At 34.2% G+C, this 20,028-nt stretch overlaps 1 protein-coding gene across 1 annotated transcript; it reads left to right on the top strand.

Annotated features, from left to right (window-relative positions):
• Positions 1-5,556: 5,556 nt before the first annotated feature.
• LOC149420839 (acyl-CoA Delta-9 desaturase-like) lies at positions 5,557-18,656 on the top strand. The gene is made up of 7 exons (XM_089635129.1): positions 5,557-5,618; positions 9,889-9,998; positions 11,389-11,551; positions 12,748-12,921; positions 15,721-15,906; positions 16,676-16,836; positions 18,484-18,656. Exons 2-7 carry the CDS (start codon positions 9,917-9,919, stop codon positions 18,654-18,656), a joined length of 939 nt encoding a protein of 312 aa, XP_089491255.1. The 5' UTR covers positions 5,557-5,618; positions 9,889-9,916.
• The last annotated feature ends 1,372 nt before the right edge of the window (positions 18,657-20,028 follow it).

Below are 20,028 nucleotides of genomic sequence, written 5' to 3'. Positions count from 1 at the left end.
ATGTAGCGCCGTTTTCGTAAAAACAATTTCAAGGGCAATGTGTCAGGACTGTGAAGTGTTGATCTGGCGCGTTGACGATTCGATGCCCGGAGCGGAATGCTCTTATTGCGCTCGCATAGGGCTGGCCCTGCATAGTCTTAAATATTAACAAAAACAGAATCCCAACCAAGTTTTCCGTGGATCCAAGATAATCTTTACTTCATACCTATTTTTTGTCATTGGGTTACGAAAATAATTCTATCGCATTTATGAAATCTCTATTATGTTATAGTACAGTGAAATAAGTGCCGGAATAATCGCGATCGTAATTATTCCGGTAGTCCCAATATTTTTATATGTTTTATAAACTGGTCCCCTGATGTAAAATCTGAGTTTCAGACCTTGACGCACCTGTGCTCGCGCCGCCATTTATAAAAAAAAACCGAAATCGCGCCAAAATCCATTTTTCCCAAATATCTCATTTCCAATGCAAATTTCATCCACTCATTTAAAAAAAAGCTTTGGAAGTATAATAGAAAAAAAAATTACCTACAACTCATCATCATTTTGAGATGACAACGAGTTTGCTTTGGTTACTATAAGAACGTCAGCATCCTCTTCAGCTTGTACTGTCGTTATGTGGGATCGTGCAAATGAAGTTCTGAGTAGGGAAATAAAAACGACACTTGTACTTCTCATTTCCCAGAAACTTTTCCCGTGGTATTTGTGGATGCATGCTTTCAAAAAACAGCAGAAATTGTAACTCTGGCACGCCGTGCTCTTTCCACCCCTTTAGTGCTTTTCTTTTCTATAGAATCTGGGTATCCATCGAAGACCACTTCTGCATTGGATCCATAATTATTTTATACACTTCCGACATATTGCTGGAAAATCAATGAAAAAAGTTGAGCACGACCCCATACAACTTTGTGAAGTAAATATCCTCCATCACTTACGTGTATTTTACTGCTTCCCAGTTCTGTATTATTTGGTAGAGGGTAGAATGATGAGTAAAATATATACTTCGTTCCTTTGCGCATGCCTTTCTATGAGAATAGAGACAATGGGACAGGAGAGATTACATATTGGAAATATTCTTTAAGTTCCCTTTCAGACCTTCTGGCAATATGATAGGATAAAATTAATGGATCTATTGCCATAGTCACACCCTGACTTTTTACTGCTGGTTACCGCCGCAAGAGAAACTATCAAATCATTACGTTTTAAGTGTAGGTTTCCAAAATTCTGGTTGATAACTTTAGACATACCAAATTTCCTCATCTTTTCAGCCATATGGCAAGTGACTTTGCTATCCCCGATCGTGCCACTGCTAATAGACATAATCACGTTTGGTTTAGGAAATGATTCATGGGAAGCAAACCAATCAATGAGAGTTTCAACGTCTTGATCATCCCTCTTAATTCTTGTAGGACTCATCTCTACATGTTGCTCTGACGTTCCTGATTCAATGCCACAGAATGACTCGATACCCTCACAAATGTTATGAAGATAAACGAATCGGAGTAGAAGGAAAGGGGTATCTCCCACCATACTGGTATGCCCTCTAGTAAATTTGTAGATGAATGTATTTAAAATGCAAACAAAAATCTAATAACGTGATAATAAACCGTTATAGTTGTTTTGTGCGTACCTTACCTAGATTTGTTTATACTTTATATCGGTAAAAAAAACTATATAAACATAAAAATTGCACATCTTTTCGGAAATTTTATGTTCTACATAATTGGTATCAGTAAATTTTCATGAAATTCCACTGGGAACGAGGTATTTACGAAAAACCAAACGTAGTCGCGCAAAAACCTTGTTTTTTCAAAAATATACGCACCTTTACGACATTTTACCTCGGTACCTATTAAAGTTTAAAGAAAATTGTTTGAAAAAAGTTGTAGGTAATTTTATGTTCAATTATACTTGTCAAGCTACTTTATCCAAAATTTGCATTGGAAGTGAGATATATTGGAAAAACTAGATTTTGGCGCGATTTCGGCCGGTTTTTTCAAAATTGCAGCGCGAGCACAGGTGCACCAAGGTCGGAAACTCAGATTTTACATCAGGGGATAAGTTAATAAAACATATAAAAAAATTGGGACTACCAGAATAATTACGATTTGCACTAATTGCACTGGCCTATGAAGCATTTTTCATCTGTGATTAATAGAGAATCGTACCTTGATAATATGGTTATCTTTCAAATAACAATTAGAATAAAATAAAACATCCATAATTTTAGAGATAAATCTATTTGGCATCAATAATCTATAGTTTTTTGCAAAAATAATTATACAGGTTATATAAATAATAACTGAAAGTCGCTGTCGATTTCTAGGGTTGTCAATGGTGTAGTTTTTGTCAGTGTGCGTAGTTTTTCAAGTTCGGGAATAAATTATTGTGATTTGAATATTTGAAAATGGAAATTTTATAATCGGGTTTCGCTGATTGTTGGGGCTAACTTAATAAATGATAGAAATTACGAACGATTGCATTTCAAATAATTTTAATCCATTAAATAAAAATATACGAAGTTTCAAAAAAACTTTTACGAACTTATGAATTAATCTTAAATAAGAATCTAGACCTAATTATCATCACTGAATGCTGGAAATAGTTGACAGTTACATCTCCCATGTAACCAAATTGATTTATAAAAAAATGATTACATTAAAACTTTAGTCAATGAAATATAATTTACAACTGCTATTACTTAATATAACTAATTAATAATCAAAGTGGGTGACGATACAAGGATATTTACTATTTATCGATCACAAGCAACAACTAAAATTAATCCATTTCTTGAAACGTTTTATAAAGAACTCAATCTACAAATTAAGCAAAATTGAACACCTTATCGGAAACATATAATTGACATTTTAGAAAATGGGCACCCTAATAAAACTGAATATCTACAAACTTTAGCCTTCAATGGATTTCAAAGTCTGATAAATAAACTCACGTGAGAATCTTATGACAGCAAATCTTGCATCAACCACATATTCAGTAAGACTACTAAATCAACCACTTTATCATATCAACTCTACTCAAAGATCAAAACCCTACCCAAGTATCCTGGGAAAGACAGAAATACGATGGATTTTATTATTTATTTATTTATTTATTGACACATTACTCTACAGTACTTTACATTTCAATTCAGCAACGTTGGCCTCACTGGGTTGTTCACCCGTGCTGAGGCTAGTAAAACAACAGTTAAAAAAAAAACAAAAGTAAAACAACAGTTAAAAACGGGATAAACCTACTTGAGAATGTTGATACAAATAATGCCCGAAGTAAATTCATTGATTTTTTAACTCCCACCATCATCTCGTGAATCAAATCAACAGAAAAAATATTTCATATAAAAACCAACATCCTAAGATGTAGATAACTCTAAATTTTATAAGCTGCATTAGAAAAATAGAGAAATTACACAGAAAAGTTAAACTAAATTCTAGGGATATTTTTATACCACGAAATTAGAAAATATACAGAAATACTAAATATATAGAAATGCTTAAAAAATGTTCGCTTTATATATAACAATACATATAAATTATTTATAATATTAGTCCAATTATGTAACATTTTAAATAAATGTTTTTACCATCAAAAACATTGTCATAGAAACCGTGCTTTCAATATTTTCCCCATTTCTCCAAAAACCGATCACATATTTTTGGTTGTCCCTCTCTAAACATATATTATACTTGCCTCTCCTTCATTCAGCATCTCATCTCTTCTATATCTGAGTTCAACTCTAATCTTCCATATAATTTTGAAATTTGCCAATTTAAACAAAATAAATATATCAATTCACCTTCCCTCTCTCCATAATTTGAAACCAGAACTAGAACAACACCATTGAAGCGTGAAAGCCAGAAACATTTGAAAAAGAGGTGAAATTACCTTCTCTTCTAAAAAAAATATATCCTTATATACTGCGAAATCCGTTGGCTTTGGTATACGTTAACTTTTTCACATAACCTTTTTGTTTACACGTTACACGTTTTTCGCGTACAATTTTCACGTTTTAGCATTGTGATCTCTGTTATTGTGCCAACGTGTTAATGATAAATTCAAATAAATTATATTATTGTTGTAACGATACGTCAACTTGCAAAACCAGCTCTGGAAATGTCTATTGGTTCCGCTGATACATTCACAAAAAGTGCTAAAAATAAATAGAAAATTAATAATGTTTTCGTTTTTTTTGTTAAATATCAAAAGAATGATGTATAGTTTTATTGATTTTGATCATGAAATATATATTCTTGTTGTATTCAAGGTGTTCCAAAGAGTTTTCGTGGTATCTACAGATTTCCGCGAAATTTACTCATATTTACCATTTGATTTTTCTGAAGAGCATGTGTAATTTGACACCTACAAAAAAGGCGTTATGGTTATATTGATGCCTGATTTATGTTAAATCAATAGGATATTTTCACGGCTTTTTTTACTCTTCAAATAAATTACGATGGAAAAGGTATTTTTATTTTATTTTTATGTTGATTTTCGATGTGCCGCTAAAACATTAAAACAATTCGGCGGCGTTGACGTCATGCCGGGCATGTTGGTGGCAGCCGTCTTACCAACCAGTGGCGGCTTCTATGTCATAATGACGTTGTAGAAACGGTTTCAGAATGTGCGATTTTTCATGTCAATAATTATGAATGAAAATATTACTCTTACACATTTTTAGTACTTACAATGATCAGAATCAGAAAAAATACATCACGAAAATGGGGAGTAAAAGGTGGGGACAGCTTTTGAGTTGTTATTTCATAATAATGGAGATACTCAAATAAGAAAAGTGACATTATTATTATTAAAGATAAATTAGCAAAAAATTGAGATAGAATCCTATCCAACTTTTGCGGAGATCCGAGAAAATCTTTACTACGAGACTAGGCTGTAGATCTCCTCCGGATTTCGTATTTTAAAGTATTTTTTATATCATCGAGTTACGAGAAAGAATTCTATTTCATTTATGAAATCTCTATGATGTTAAACATTCCTTCATCTGTGATAAATAAAGAACTGCGCTGTGGTAATATTCTTATCTTAGAAATGACAGTTACCAGGATAAGATAAGTTTTAAATAACAAATAATAGCTTCGCTTAGTATGCGATTGTCCTGCGATATGTGTGAGTAATTATCCTGTACTGCGGGTAAGCTCGTCATATTTACTTAATATTAGTAATATTAAATTACTTAATCGTTAAACAAAAGAGATGAATTAGGCAAACAGAAACAGGTTTTATAAGGTTGCAACTAAGAGATTAGTTATAGTCGTCATAAGCTGTCCTCAGGGTGAAGTTGTTAATCCCCATAAATCCATATACGTACTTTTAGGCTGTAACGTGAGTTTTGTGATGTTATATATAAATAAGTGTTTTTTTACTACTTAGTTAGTGTGCTTAGTAATATTGGTTGATGCACAAGATAGTTTTTTATTTGACAGTGGTTTATAAAAAAAGTCATAATAATTTAAAGTCTAAATGTAAAACATGAGTTTTTTTTATTTATGGCTAAAGAAAACGAAGGTTAATGTCCAAAAAATCAACTCTTTCCTCGTATACTATGGGATCCAAATAATGTCAGCATAGGAAACCTTTTTTATGTGAGTATCGCACAAGAGTCCCAACTGCTCAAACTGTCTGAAGTCAGTGAAGGGATTATAACTAGTGACTTAAAACTAATACATATTTATTACTAAGTGGGTTCCAATGGTAATAATAGATCATTGAAAATAACTTTGTTTTCATAACTTTACAAAGTTTAAATAAATAAACTTTAAAAAAAGGTAGACACAAAAAAGAAAAAAAATACAGATTTGTTTGTGACCACGACTCGAACTCGGAACCTTTCCTCTATTCGGGAGGAACTCTTCTAACCATTGTGCTACCTACTTTAACCTCTTCTAACCATTGTGTTCCACACTTTAACCTCTTCTAACCATTGTGTTCCACACTTTAACCTCTTCTAACCATTGTGTTCCACACTTTAACCTCTTCTAATCATTGTTTTACATACTGAAACCCTTCTTACCATTGTGTTAAATACTGTAACCACTTCTTACCATTACCTTACCATAGCTGTTAGAATATTTTTTTTTAAAGTAATTTTTTTCTTAGGAAGTAATCTTTTCAAGAAGACGTTAATAATCCAATTATTAGAAGATAAATAAATTTACCACATTTTTTTGTACCTGAACTTACGCATTAAACATATTCATTTTGATGAACACCCTAGGAGTTAAAATGACTTCGGGAATATTGAATGCATTTACTATGTCAAAAGTTGAACATTTTGACCCTAATAAACCAGTTTCACACAACGAGCCCTATGTTCACAAGGAGTATGCGTAAGCTGTTTGATTTCTTTTAAACATGATCTAACAGTACCCACCTGAAGGATTTTGACCAGCGATTGCTGACCATATTTAGAGTAAAAAATATTGAACTTGAACTTATTGAAAATATTAAAAACAAAATAAAATGTATCTTTATCATACGCCGCCACGGATCATATAGCTTCTCGTGGCGACGGGATCACGTGATACGCGCTCTTTATCTCCTCTGTTACCGTGCAGCTGGAACGAGACGGAGTGTGTATCACGTGAGGCGTGCTGGCTGCACCCAACTATTCAGTATGATGGAAAAATAGATTTTTGTTTTTAATCGAATTTTTTTTTTATCGAACAGCAAAATACAATGCATCTACATTTTTTTAATTCCAAATATGCTCAAAAATCGCTGGTTTAAATCCTCCATGTACGTGCTGTTACACCTTTATAATTATTCAAATATGTTGATTGTTTTGTATGTGACTAATTAACTTTCAAATATTAACATTTAGAATCTCCATGTGTTGAATTTAAATCCCTAAGGTTTATATAATTTTCTGATTTTCAAAGCCAAAAGTATTATGGTGGTTTACTTTTGGGATATTATTCTGTGTTGCACTACCTCCTTCTTTAGCCAACGTTTCGGACAGAATTACAGTATTCATTATCAGGACAGATGTGTAAAGAAAGAGATGATGCAACTCGGCATAATACACCACTTTATCTCCAACAAGTTTGTTTTAAATAAAAACCTTCTTTTAAAATATGTCTAAACCACCAAACCTTTCGATTTATTATTAGTGTAGTAACCTATTATTTTTTTTGTAAACTTGTCGAATTTCGCTGCATATAAAGGCTCTTTGAAAAAACAACACTTGATTTTAACTTAAATATGTAATGGAAACAACTATTTAAGTCGGGGGTTTAAGCCCCGCATACCCAATTTCTACCGATTTATAACAAATTTCTTGTTAACTCTTTAAGTTCCGAAAAAATGTAATTTTTGAAGATAATATCCATACATTCGTTATGCCGAAAACTATTTAAAACGCGTTTTGTTCGGTTGTTTAATATGTTACAAGTATGAAAAAATTCACAGTATATCTTTAAATGCAACCAAACCATTTGTGGAAAAATTTTTGCTCTATTTAAAACGAACCGTGTTTAGTTAAATATTCTCACCATTTTAAATTATTTAAATTATTTTCGTTTTTAATAATCGCACGCTCCCTCTTCAACATTCGTATTTACTTCTTCCTTTGAAACCATCTTTGAACGCTTACTACGGGGCCTAAGACGCACATGCATAAAATAGGTTATGAGTGTTTAGTTTGGGTTTCTTAATAATTGGTGCGTATTTCCTAATCTTCAAACTAAAGTTTGATTGAGAAAAATTGGAACTTTAATGCATCTTTTACCATCTCCCAGAACAAAGCTATTTCTTCTAATAATTTAGTTGAAACCAAGTGCTGTTAATATTTTTTTGCATATTAAGCGTGCAGCGGAATACGACAAAGTTAATTTATTTCAATAAATATTATTAAAAAAAAATTATAAATATTTCCAGTGAAATATTGAATACCTATTTTAATGTTCCATAGCTCATGAAGAATTGAGCTAAAAGTACTATTTGCAATTACTTAAAAAGAAAGCTATTGAATATTCACTATGCCATAAATCACCGATTGAGAATTTTGCTTCTGAATTAAAACATATTTTTTGTTATTGGTGCCCTTTTTTACTCATTTAAAGTACGCTCTAGCGTGTTTAAATCCCACTTTATGGAACGCGCGTTTTTTAAAGTTACCATGGCAACATCAACAAATCAACAAAATGTGAAGTCAATGTCAATTGTGTTTTTCATTTCCGTGACAACAAGATATTGTGATGTCACATCACGAATTCATTAATAGTTCTTATTTCCAAATTTTTAATAATTATATCAATATTTATGTTTTCAAAGTGTACCAATAAAAAAAATAGCGTAAAGTATTCGTGGATAACTGGTCTTTAAAACACTTGCTTTATTTCGAGATCTCGGCTACGCCGTCGTGCTCGAAAAATCGCGCGTGTTTTAAAGACCTGTTTATCCACTTATACTTTAATATACTATAAAAGTCGAGCTTAACTCTTAAACCCTACCACTCTGGGAATGTAATTATTCCTACCACGGGGTACTGAAGTACCCCGCGCAAAAAAGATTAATAAAATAGAAGTTTTTGATATTTCTTTAAATATTATTTTTATTATGGCAAAGTTATATGAAAAGACAATAAAATTTATTAATAAAAACTAATAGACATATTTGCCTTTACTTGAAGGACTGATTTTGTAAAGATGGTCAGCACAAATATGGCGGCGACAAGTGTTACAGACAGATCAACATGTTATGTCCTATGTGCGCGGACAAAAGCAGCAGCGACCAGGTTTGGAATTATCATGGACCGGCCTATGATCTTCAATATAAATATTCAAGACTGCACGTATAGTTTCTCTGAAATCCCGGGGTAAACTTGGCCTTTGTAATTTTGCTCTCATATGAGGCTTTATGAGTGCCATTGACAAACTCTTAGAAATTCACGCCGCTTGGTGATTTTCTCTTTATCGATGTTAGTTGACAGCTTGAATAAGACCCAAGAGTTGACATCAACAGCATTTAGCAACCCGTAGAAGAGACACATGGGCCACCTTTTGGTCTTCCTGGACGTCGAGTACTTCTTACAAAGTTGGTTGAACACATCCACTCCGCATTTGGTTTTATTATAGAAATGTATTATTTCTGGAAGGTAAACTTCATTATCCTTGTCAGGGATATCATGCATGGTAGACAGCATAATTACAACTTTCTTTTTAGCTGACTTTAGAGGACAATACGACAAAAGTGTGAAAGGTCCGTCGTCGGCAAACATTGATGTGCATCTCTCTCGATTTTTAGTTTCCAAGAAAACCGGAGGAATTTCTCGTTTATTTTTCATTACAGTTCCAACTAATGTTATCCCTTTTTCCAATAATTTCTTGGCTGTGGGTATAGAAGTGAACCAATTGTTAATTGTCATATCTCATTACACTGCATACACTGTCATTACATTCATTACACATTATTAGTCCATGAATGTCTCGTTATTGGGCGCAGGCCCTCCCTATCAACACTGTTACCTAACCATTATCACAAAATAAAGTAAATCATAAATAATGTGTAAACTTACCAGAGAGATGTCGAAAATAACTTCAGTAATTCAAGTATAACTGGAAGGAAGAAATAACACTATTCCTACCACGGGGTACTGGGGTACCCCGGAACACCTGTGGATGCGACTGCACTTGCCGGGCGGTCACGGCTTTCTGACGTACTTACGCGCCAATTATCGAGAGTAGATTAGCTAGAGCAATTTTCGCAACAGTTAAATATTGTTAAAATTGTTGATATTTTAAACACCAGGGGGGTACTCCAGTACCCCAGGTAGGGTTTAAGAGTTAAAAAAATCTAGGAGATATTAAATAATTTTTTTAAATTTGTGAAAGATTCTCCGAATTATTGTTTCAGTTATAAATACAAATGGCTGAACATCTTCATGTACATATTCATGCATGTGATGTTTTTCTACTCACTCTATCTTCATATAACTACATCAAAATGGCAATCAAATGTTTTCGGTAAGTTAAATTTATTTTAATATTTGGTAGTCAAGTACTTTACAACTCATCCCCATCATATATCCTAGTCACTTTATTTTTACCTCCTATTTTTTTTTGTATATTTTATTTAGTTATTAATTAATTTGTTGGTTAATTAGTTTTAATTAACTTATTTTTATTTAATTTACTAGCTGACGTGTACCCGGGGGTTATCCTTAAGAGATAAACATATGTCATCGCTGATTTTTCAGTAGACCTTTTTAAGATATACAATTCCGTAGTGCATTATTTTGATGTATCTCATAAGGTTTAGCCAGAGTTAGCAATGTAAGCGCCGAAAATATATTTTTTACGACTTGATTATATGACATCGACATTTCTCTACTCTCTACAAATATAGTGAAAACCCTATCAAAATTTCTTGAGTAGTTTAGAAGAAATAAGCGCACAAACAGACAGACACGGATAGAGACTTTGTTTTATACTACTTGGAGATTATAATAGTATGTTTAAGAGAGATGGGAAGGTTGACAGAGATATTGAAAGAAGGTCAAATGCAGGTAGCTCCATTATGGATGACTTAACGGGGTTGGCGCTAGCAAAAAATGTCCAAAAAGCGAAGCTAGCAGTTCACAATGGAGTGCTGGTGCCTACCCTGATGTATGGCACTGAGGCATGTAACTTACAATTGAATGATGAAAGTAGACTGAATGCTGAATAAATTATATCCCTGAGGCAGAAGTGTGATAAAATCATATATGATCGTGTGAAAAATGTGGAGATCCGCAAAGATGCATGGCTAGTGTAAATTTAATGAGTAAGATTAAGAAATGGACGATCAGATGGTTTGTGAATGTAGAGCGAATGAAGGAAGAAAGAAATGTAAGGAGAATATATTACACAAATGCGAATGGTAGATTAAATCAGGGACGCCCGAGGAAGACATGGCACGATCAAGTGAATCAGGTACTAGAGTCGGGCCTTGTCATGAGTCAGAATAATAAAAGAGTATGCATGAGGCGATGTAACAATGTGAATGAGGCAAGGAGTGTGTTCCATGAGCTGTTTGGCGATCCATCCTCTCTGCCTACCCCTTCGGAGAAACAGCATTACAGTTAGTTAGTTACTTACTAACGCCCTTTTGAGCGGCTTTCACATATTAATTTTAAAAAAATACAGGATTTATTTTACACAACTAAACCGCCTCAGCAACGATCGTTTGTATTTGTCAAGTGATAAATTAAAGATTTCCACCGATTCATCATTGCCAAGTATTTTTGGCAATGAGAAGTCCATATTTTACTGTGTCTTGTTCTGTTTCATGTTCCGTTTAGATTTATTAGTATTATATTTTTATCTTCAAAAGTTATAAAAAGAAAAGGTTCCAATAAAAAATTATTTTTTTTAGCCTGGATATACGGGATATTTGGTGGCCTCGGGCTGACGGCAGGAGTGCACAGACTCTGGTCCCACAAGTCCTACAAGGCGAAAGTGCCCCTCAGAATATTACTGGCCATTTCTCATTCTATCTCCAATCAACAGAGCATTTATCGCTGGGTAAGAGATCACAGGTGAGAAACAATGTTATATAATTAAATCTTTTTCATTTCTTCAAACTCAGCAAAATTATGAAAAAATAAGAATTAAATCAGTTTTAACCACTTTTAGATACAACCGACATGTTATGTGAGCAATGCTCACCTCATCAGGGCTTACTTAAAACTAAATTACAAACATAGACCTGAAGAAGTACCACTATGCCACCACTGCCAACTTATGGTTTTGGTCACTAAAACCGATAAAAAAAATTGTAGTGGAAAGAGTAAGAAGATAGAAAATAGGAATGTAGGAAGTACCTGGCTATTCAGACCTGGGTCCTACTGTGTATCTTTCAAAATATTCCTGCCGCCAGTTTAGTTACGCCACAAATGCGTATTAACCCTTTCCTTACAGTGTTCAAAAATTCCTCGTCCTCCGGTGCTTAATTCAATACATAAATGTATTGCGGAGGAATACATTTATATATTATAATTACTTAATTCAATACATAAATTTATTGCGGAGGAATACATTTATATATTATAATTACTTAATTCAATACATAAATGCATTGCGGAGGAATATCTAAAATTTTAACTCTGTGTTTAGTATATTTAGAGCGATATTTTATTAATGAGAGACGATGTTCACTCAGTTGACAGCATCGGAAAGGAAAGGTTAAACCAAGAACTTACTGGTTTGTTAACCCGAAAGTTACAGAGTAGGCCCCGTCACCAAATACGGGTAAAGCCATTTTTCAAGCAATGTTCCATGTCTGAATGGTAGTTTTTTACCATGGCCATTCACCGATAATTTTTTCCACTTCTACAATAAATAGTATGTATTATTTGCAATTAATTAATCATGAAACAATACAAATTAATTGAATAAAATGTTCTTGCGCACCCCAAGATTTGAACCCGTGACCTCCGGATTTGTAAGCCTTACCCTACGATCACGAAAGACGTCAATTTTTTTATTTGTGTTTGTGGAAACACATAGGTAATAATATCCATTTGAAAAAAACAATTATTTTTTTAACTCAGTACACTTTGCTTCCAATTCCGGCTACTTGTCTAACTACGTGTCGTGTCAGAAAACTAACACACGCGTCTCGATTCACAGACAAACTTCCAAAAATATTATAAACAGGAACGCACTTTAACCAAAAAATTCATATCATCTCGAATATTTTGACTTTGTAATTTAATTATTAATTTCTTTTCAGAACGCATCACAAGTACAGCGATACGGACGCGGACCCTCATGATCCCAGAAGGGGGTTTCTATTTGCGCATATCGGGTGGCTTGTGATTACAAAACGTCCTGCAGTTATCGAGGGAGGGAAGACCATTGACATGTCGGACATACTCAATGATCCTGTTGCTAGCTTCCAGACAAAGTAAGTACAACTAATTTAATAACGTTTTGATTTTATCTGTGAATGTGCACGGAGAAAAGTGAATAGATATTGCTGATTTATTAAAATCCGGTTAAAAACGGGATTATCGGAACACGTGTTAACGCACCTGCATTTTTCTTAATAATATACAATGACGAAATGCGAAAATTTTAGGATTTTTATCAACATGTGTTTCGCCATCGCAATACACATTCGTTCGTTCTTTAAAGGCTTGTAATTCCGTTTGTAACCGGATTACGAATAATTTGAAGAGATTTGCAATTTGTGAGGCGGGTGTGGGTACCGCCACGCCGGGATCATTTATAGGATAACCAACACCCCTACCCAGTCCTGGATTAGTCAATAGGCCTTATAGGCCGCAGCCTAGGGGCGGCAGAGTTCAGGGGGCGGCACTCGCTCGCTTTGGTAAGCCGTGTATGCGATTATAAACAAAAAAAGTCCCCGTGGATAGACAGAGTTTTATAACTAAGAGACGATAAATATCATTTTTTAAAGGCGCTAATTCCTAGTACTTTAGTTAGATAGTTACTTATATTTATGCTTCTGCCCGGGCGGCAAGGTGGCGGCGGATCGGGGGCGGGTGATGTGATGAACAGTCACCCCCGCTACCCTTGCGTACAGAAACAAATTATTCTGGAGAAAGGAGTTTTTCCTGTTTAAAGCGTGTGAAAAATTACCAATGGTCTTCACTGTCGCAAGAAAAACTTAACTCTTTGGCTCTTCTGAGCGTCTGACTTAATGAATACTATAAGCTATGAAGATATTATAAGCTATGAAGATATTATATGATTTTGTCAATAAAAAAACCCGAAAAAATTGTAATTCTTGTTATTAAATTTTACTAATTAAATTAAATTGTACTAATTTTAATTTTGAATACCTACTTCCTACATTTGAATATTTATTTTGAAAATTGTGTGTCACCTAATGGCAGCCTAAAAGTGAGTAATTATTTTTTTTTAATTTTATTATTATTTTTTTTTTTTAAATTTTTTTTTTTATGATAGATATTATCGTTGGCAATTTCCAAGAAGGGGGTAGGGGGCGGCACAAACGAAGTGGCCTATACTTGTGAAAAGTACAAATACGGCCCTGCCCCTACCTGTTTGATTACTTAGCAGGAGTGCTCGTATTCATGTGGTGAGATTTAACTAGGACGCGTTTGCCTACCTGTTGGATCGGGAAAGACCGTTTGAGGGAGACCTTTGGCTTCTCCAGCCGCACTCTCGACCCATGTGTATAAATTGTACAGCGCCCTTGAGGTGATTTTTCACAAAAACGGCGCTCTACAAATTATCCAATTATTATTATTATTATTATTATGTGCCTTGCATCGCAATTAGAGGAATGAATTCATTCGTCCGTCACTCATGAACACATTGACCCCCACACCTACCCACCCCTTATACCCTCCCAGAACTTTCTATCCTTCATTTTCCCAAAAAGAACATCCACACATGTTATAAAATGAACTTTATTAAAATTTAAAACATTCAACCCCGTAATATTTTCTTAAAATCAAGTACTTTGTATTTTTAAATTCTTTCATATGGTTACCCCGTGGTTGCGTTTAAAGTGGGTGTCACCATTTCCGGAGAGGCGGGGCGAAGCCGCGGATCCCCAAAGGTCCAGGCGGGTAGACGGTCTCTTGGTTTTTAGCTTTGGTAGCGAGAAAGTGTTACGTGCTCCGCTTTGAATTCGAGACTTGCTTTGCTAAACGGTGTTTTGAAAGTGTTTGTCAATTAAGTACTAGTATATTTCGATTCATTTTCTCTACTGCCTGCCACCTGGACGTCTACAAAACTACCTGCGGTATCGTTCCATGCTTTATTTTATTAATTTCTGTCTCTGCTTTCTTTCCATTAATTTAACATCATTTTTTCATTCTTTTAACCGTCCACAAAGAGATTTAAGCTTTTCCTACGCGTAGATTTCAGTGCTGTAATATAGGTCTTTTTGAAGGCATTTAAAAGCACCACAATAATAGTGTTTTATTTCCAAGAAATCCCTTTGTTCTGTCCACTCCTAGAAAGCGTCTGATCTCTCTTAACTCAAACGAACTAAAAACACGGTACCTGCTTGAGCTAGCCAGGTATTCTTGAATATATATTACATTTCTATACGCGGTTCGATTCCGTGGAAACCCTTTATCTAACACACAGCATCCCTAAAGATGACCGACCCTGAGTGATTTTTTTTCCTCAGGTCCCCCTGTTAGGGAGCTTATTTAAAAAAGAAAAAATAATAATTTGCAATATTTTATATAAATAATTTTATGCGACAACAATGTGCAGACATTTGTATTTTATGTTGGATGCAGGAAACGGGTGACAGAATTATGTCCGCTTGACTATGGCATGCATAAAAACTTTTGCATGCGCAAAGTAAGTAGACTTTACATAATGTTGATCACTCCAATTTGACAGAATTGACTGGACATAGAACACTCACAAATTTACAGACAGGTGCAAAGTGGTGTAGTCAAAACAGGACTGCTTAGCCAATTACAAGAGATCTGCTAGAACGAAATCTATTTCGCATTTTGAAGACATTGTGAAATAAAAATATACAGCTTGAAAATGCCATCTTATGTCAACCTTAGATATAGGAAATGATCGTTGCGTATTTCTTCTATTGATTTAATTTGTAGTGGTTATGCAATCCGTTCTTAACCTTAATTTAATGTAAAGCATTGAACTTTTTTGTGATGCGTGAAATGTTTGTGATAGATTACGTAAAATGTATCGGTTGAAACATATTTGTTTTTTCTTGTTTTAGGTATAACTCGATAATCGGTCCATTCTTCTGTTTTATTCTCCCCACTTTCATCCCCTGGTACTTCTGGGGCGAGGATCTGAAGGTGGCATTTCTAGTCTGCGCCCTCTTCAAGTACACAGTGACCTCCAATGTCAATTGGTCCATCAATAGCTTCGCGCACAGTTTGGGGATGAGACCCTATGACAGGTAAGTACCTACCAATATACATTTAAACGATACGAGATAGTAACTTGAAGGCACGAGCTTTACATTGGTTGACTGACAGTAGTTAACAGCACCCTATTTTTGATACCAAGCACAAATGTTAGTGAACGTTCTATCCTCTCTGCCGAGTCTTGAAGTGATAGAAGTCGGTAGGTTTTCGTGCGGTCATGGAGAGTGGGCTATTATGGATCAAAAGATGATTAAATTGGTGAATCTGTGTTACTATATTGCTATTATAATTACACAAAAAATAGAATACGAAGAAGATTTTGGGTTCAGCCATATCTTGAAAGAAATTTAATTGATAAAACAACTCCAAATCTGCCAGTAACTTTATGTTAACTTTTTGGTCGTTCATTTTAGTGAAAAACTATGAAATGGTAATAATAATAAACGTTGAATTTTGAAATTGTTGAAATATCATCATTCTAGTGGGCACAAAATGCAAGACTTGGGTTCGAAATTTAAACACCGTTTTCTCAGGATTTACGAAACCAAATGAAGTGAAATTTTTGATACGTTCTGAGAAATATGGTCTGAACATGAATTAATGAACGAAATCTCCAAAGACAAGTTTTTGTGGAAATATCATTATTCTATCGGGCACAAATGCAAGACTTGGTTTCAAAATTTAATCTCAGTTTTCACTGGATCCACAAATTGTTAAACGTACTGTTATTTTGAGTAGTTCCGTGCAGAGGACTTTACTCTAAAAAATATTTAAAAATTTGTGATATTTTTCCTTTTACAGAACCAAAGGTGGGACGCAGAGTAAAATACTACATTTGTTTGCTCTTGGAGAAGGCTGGCATAACTACCATCACGCCTTTCCATGGGACTATGCGTCGGCAGAACTGGGCTTGGAGAACCTTAATTTTACTAAGCAATTCATTGACTTGTGCGCTAAAATAGGTAACTGAAGCATTTAATTTATCTTAAACTAAAAGCTGTCAAACAGATAAACACATGACGGCCTCCGTTGTGGAGGGGTAAGGATCTCGATTGAACATCGTAGGTCGCCAGTTCAAATCCCGGCGTACGCAAGTAAATTTTTTGTGATGAATTTTGTGTTATTTCTCAATTTATTACTTAAAAATAATGCACGATATACTTGAGGCACGTCCCACAGTGGAAGATACTCTCAGTATCGCCCTGGTGTAAGCCCTTCCCCATCTCCTTCCCCTCTCAACGCCTCACAACGTTCGCCAATGGGAATGGCATAGTCTCACTGGCTCCAGGCGGTTGGGAGCATTTGCATAATTATTATTTTTAAACATGACTAAAAGTATAGTTTACTATTTGAATAAACTATTAAACATCTTAAAGCATTGATAAAATTATAAATTTCAATTTTATAAACTTCCACATATTATTGTTAAAAGTAAATCAAGCTATTTAAATCTACACAATTTTAAATATAACCATCCTGATTATGAGTAACCATACAATATTTGAAAATCTCCTACTACCATCTCAGTAAGCGAAAATGTTGTTGTGTTGTGATGGAGGACTTAACCAGCCGAGGAATTAAATACCCAATGCCTGGGTGGGACCCAAACGCAATTATAACTCAACCGACGACCGTTATTCACACATATAAAAAATTAACAAATTAATATTCAAATAATAAAAGTAATCGAAACCTATTCTAGAAGATGGGTAATATTTTAGAAATAATATCTCAAAATCAAATATAATGTGATTATTATTATCATACTTGAAATAACAGACAAGCTCCTACAATATGAATTTAAACTTTGTCGCTTTGGAATTTTCTTTGAAAGCCACGAAAAGCATTGATAACTTCTAAAACCTAGTTCTAGACGCTTAACCAATACTAAACAAACACTGCAATGCATCTTAAGGTATTCATAATTTAACTGGACTACTACTTACGTAACCAGCCGCACTATATGGTTTGTAGCACAGAATAAAGAATAACACAAGTAATGCCTTGGGCGCGTTTTTCATAATTTTAATGCTAGAAAATTTCCAATACAAAACTTTGATTACGAAAATCAAATGGGATAAAGATCTACGATGTCAGGAAAGTGTAAGTGAGACGGAGTACTGGGCTATTGGGGTATAAGGAACATTATTTGTTTCCATTCAGATGTGTATGTAAACACATCTAGTTTTTCTTATTTACTCTATGGTTTGCAGGTATTGTAGGAACTACTTTTTTTTCTTTTCTTAACTTTGAATTATGGTATCAGCCCCAAGTCGTCCACTTTCGAAAAAGTTTCTGACAATGCTTTCCTGGCTTCCATTGTCTGTAATTTCAGTCCATTATCTTTGATTCCTCGAAAAAGGAAGATTTTTCTTTGGATGATGTTCCTATAATGGTTGAAGGAAGCAATATAATATAATATTATTTTAATAAAATGTTTCTGTATTCGAAGGTTAGCCATCTACCGAATTGTGGTTGAAAATTAACGTTTTAAAACATAATTCGATTCTTCGAGTACTTATATATGCATATTGTCCTATTTATCTTCCTGATCAATGTTGTAGTTATATCAAGAAAAACATTTAATTAATATATTTGGGTTTTTACAGGTTGGGCGTATGACAGGAAAAGAGTTCCTTTGGATGTAGTCAAAAGACGAGTACTAAGAGTCGGAGACGGAAGCCACCACTTTGCAAAAGAATTTAATGAAGTCGAGTACAAGGAATTTGATAATAACCAGGTTTTCGAGAAGGATGATAAGTTTTCCGTTGAAAAGTTCTGATAAATATTTTTTTAGAAGTATCCATGCTTATTGAAGGTTACGGGGTTATTTTTAATTATTGCTTGTGCTTATTTCGAATAATGTACTGCTTTGTTTAAATAACATAATAAATGCTTTAAGATAATATTATAGATCCCTGAAAGGTTAATTATTTGTCTGTTAATAGAAATCTTTACACATCTTTATATAAACGTAGTATACCAGGGCTACCATAGAATTGGTGATAAATAGGGTTCGATTATTATGGAAGCGTGGAAGAAGATACAGTACAACAAGCAAAGCTCTAGTAAGGTATCTACCACTTTTGGATTCAAAGATTTTCGGCTAACTTAACGAATTATCTAAGTGTAATGAGTAGTTTTGTCAACACCTGCATTTGATAAACGATGTGCACCACTTTCCACGGGAAAGCTGAAATGTCTAAAATCAGAAAAATTAACTAATTATATTAAAAACCAATAAATACGATTGTTTCATCAGTGATTGCCTAAATAAACAATATTTATAACTCAATCTTTATAATACACAAAAAAAACTAATATTACTATTATAGTACCTATCTGTTTACACAAATACAAATATCAGTGTATCTTGATTGATTAAAAAAAAAATCTGCAGTTTTATTCAGAGAATTGTGAAATTTTGCACACTTTAAAACAAGAGGATTGTCACTATCTACATGAGATTTCGGACAACAACCCCATCCCCTTCTCTCACCCTTAAAGCAGAGTTTGGACAGTTCTTGATGAAATTTTGCACACTTGACATTCCAAATAAGTGGAAAATTACTATTTACAACGCCGGTGACTTCAACCAGTACTATCTTATACATATGTTTAGTAAGATTATTTTACAAAAGCGCCAATCAGACCTGCGCAATTCTATTTTTGTTACGCTGACCTATTAATTGGCGGTAGTGACGTTGATTTATGACTGGGTACTGAGCAATTCGTTTGCGTTGTAATTGAGCTATTACAAATATCACATTTCTGCCCGCCTGCCTGTACCCATGAAAAATAAATAAAACCTGTATTTCCTCTAAATTTTTAAAACAACGATTATTACATTTGAAAGCTTCGACATCAGAAATTTTAATGGCTCCCTTTTTTCAACTAATTTCCAAATGATTCCTTAAAAATGCACGTAACTACTACATAGGTCCGACGAAGAATAATTTTAAGGAAATGCTTGCTTGTGTTTTTTTAAATTTTTTTATATTAACTCCACACAGGAGGCCCTGAAGAAAATAATTTTCCTCAGGGCCTATGTCATCTTTGGGGATGCTGTGTGGAGGGTCTTTTTGTGGAGAGGAAGGAGTGAACATGGGTCTTGAAGAGTCCCATGTTGTAGGAGGGAGGAAACACAGAGGCCG

The sequence above is a fragment of the Hesperophylax consimilis genome, chromosome 9, assembly GCF_061612785.1.
Source record: "Hesperophylax consimilis isolate HC1 chromosome 9, BYU_Hcon_1.0, whole genome shotgun sequence".
Lineage (NCBI taxonomy): Eukaryota > Metazoa > Arthropoda > Insecta > Trichoptera > Limnephilidae > Hesperophylax > Hesperophylax consimilis.
Note: the sequence above shows the minus strand (reverse complement) of the source record. Positions and strands in the feature narration are given on the sequence as shown.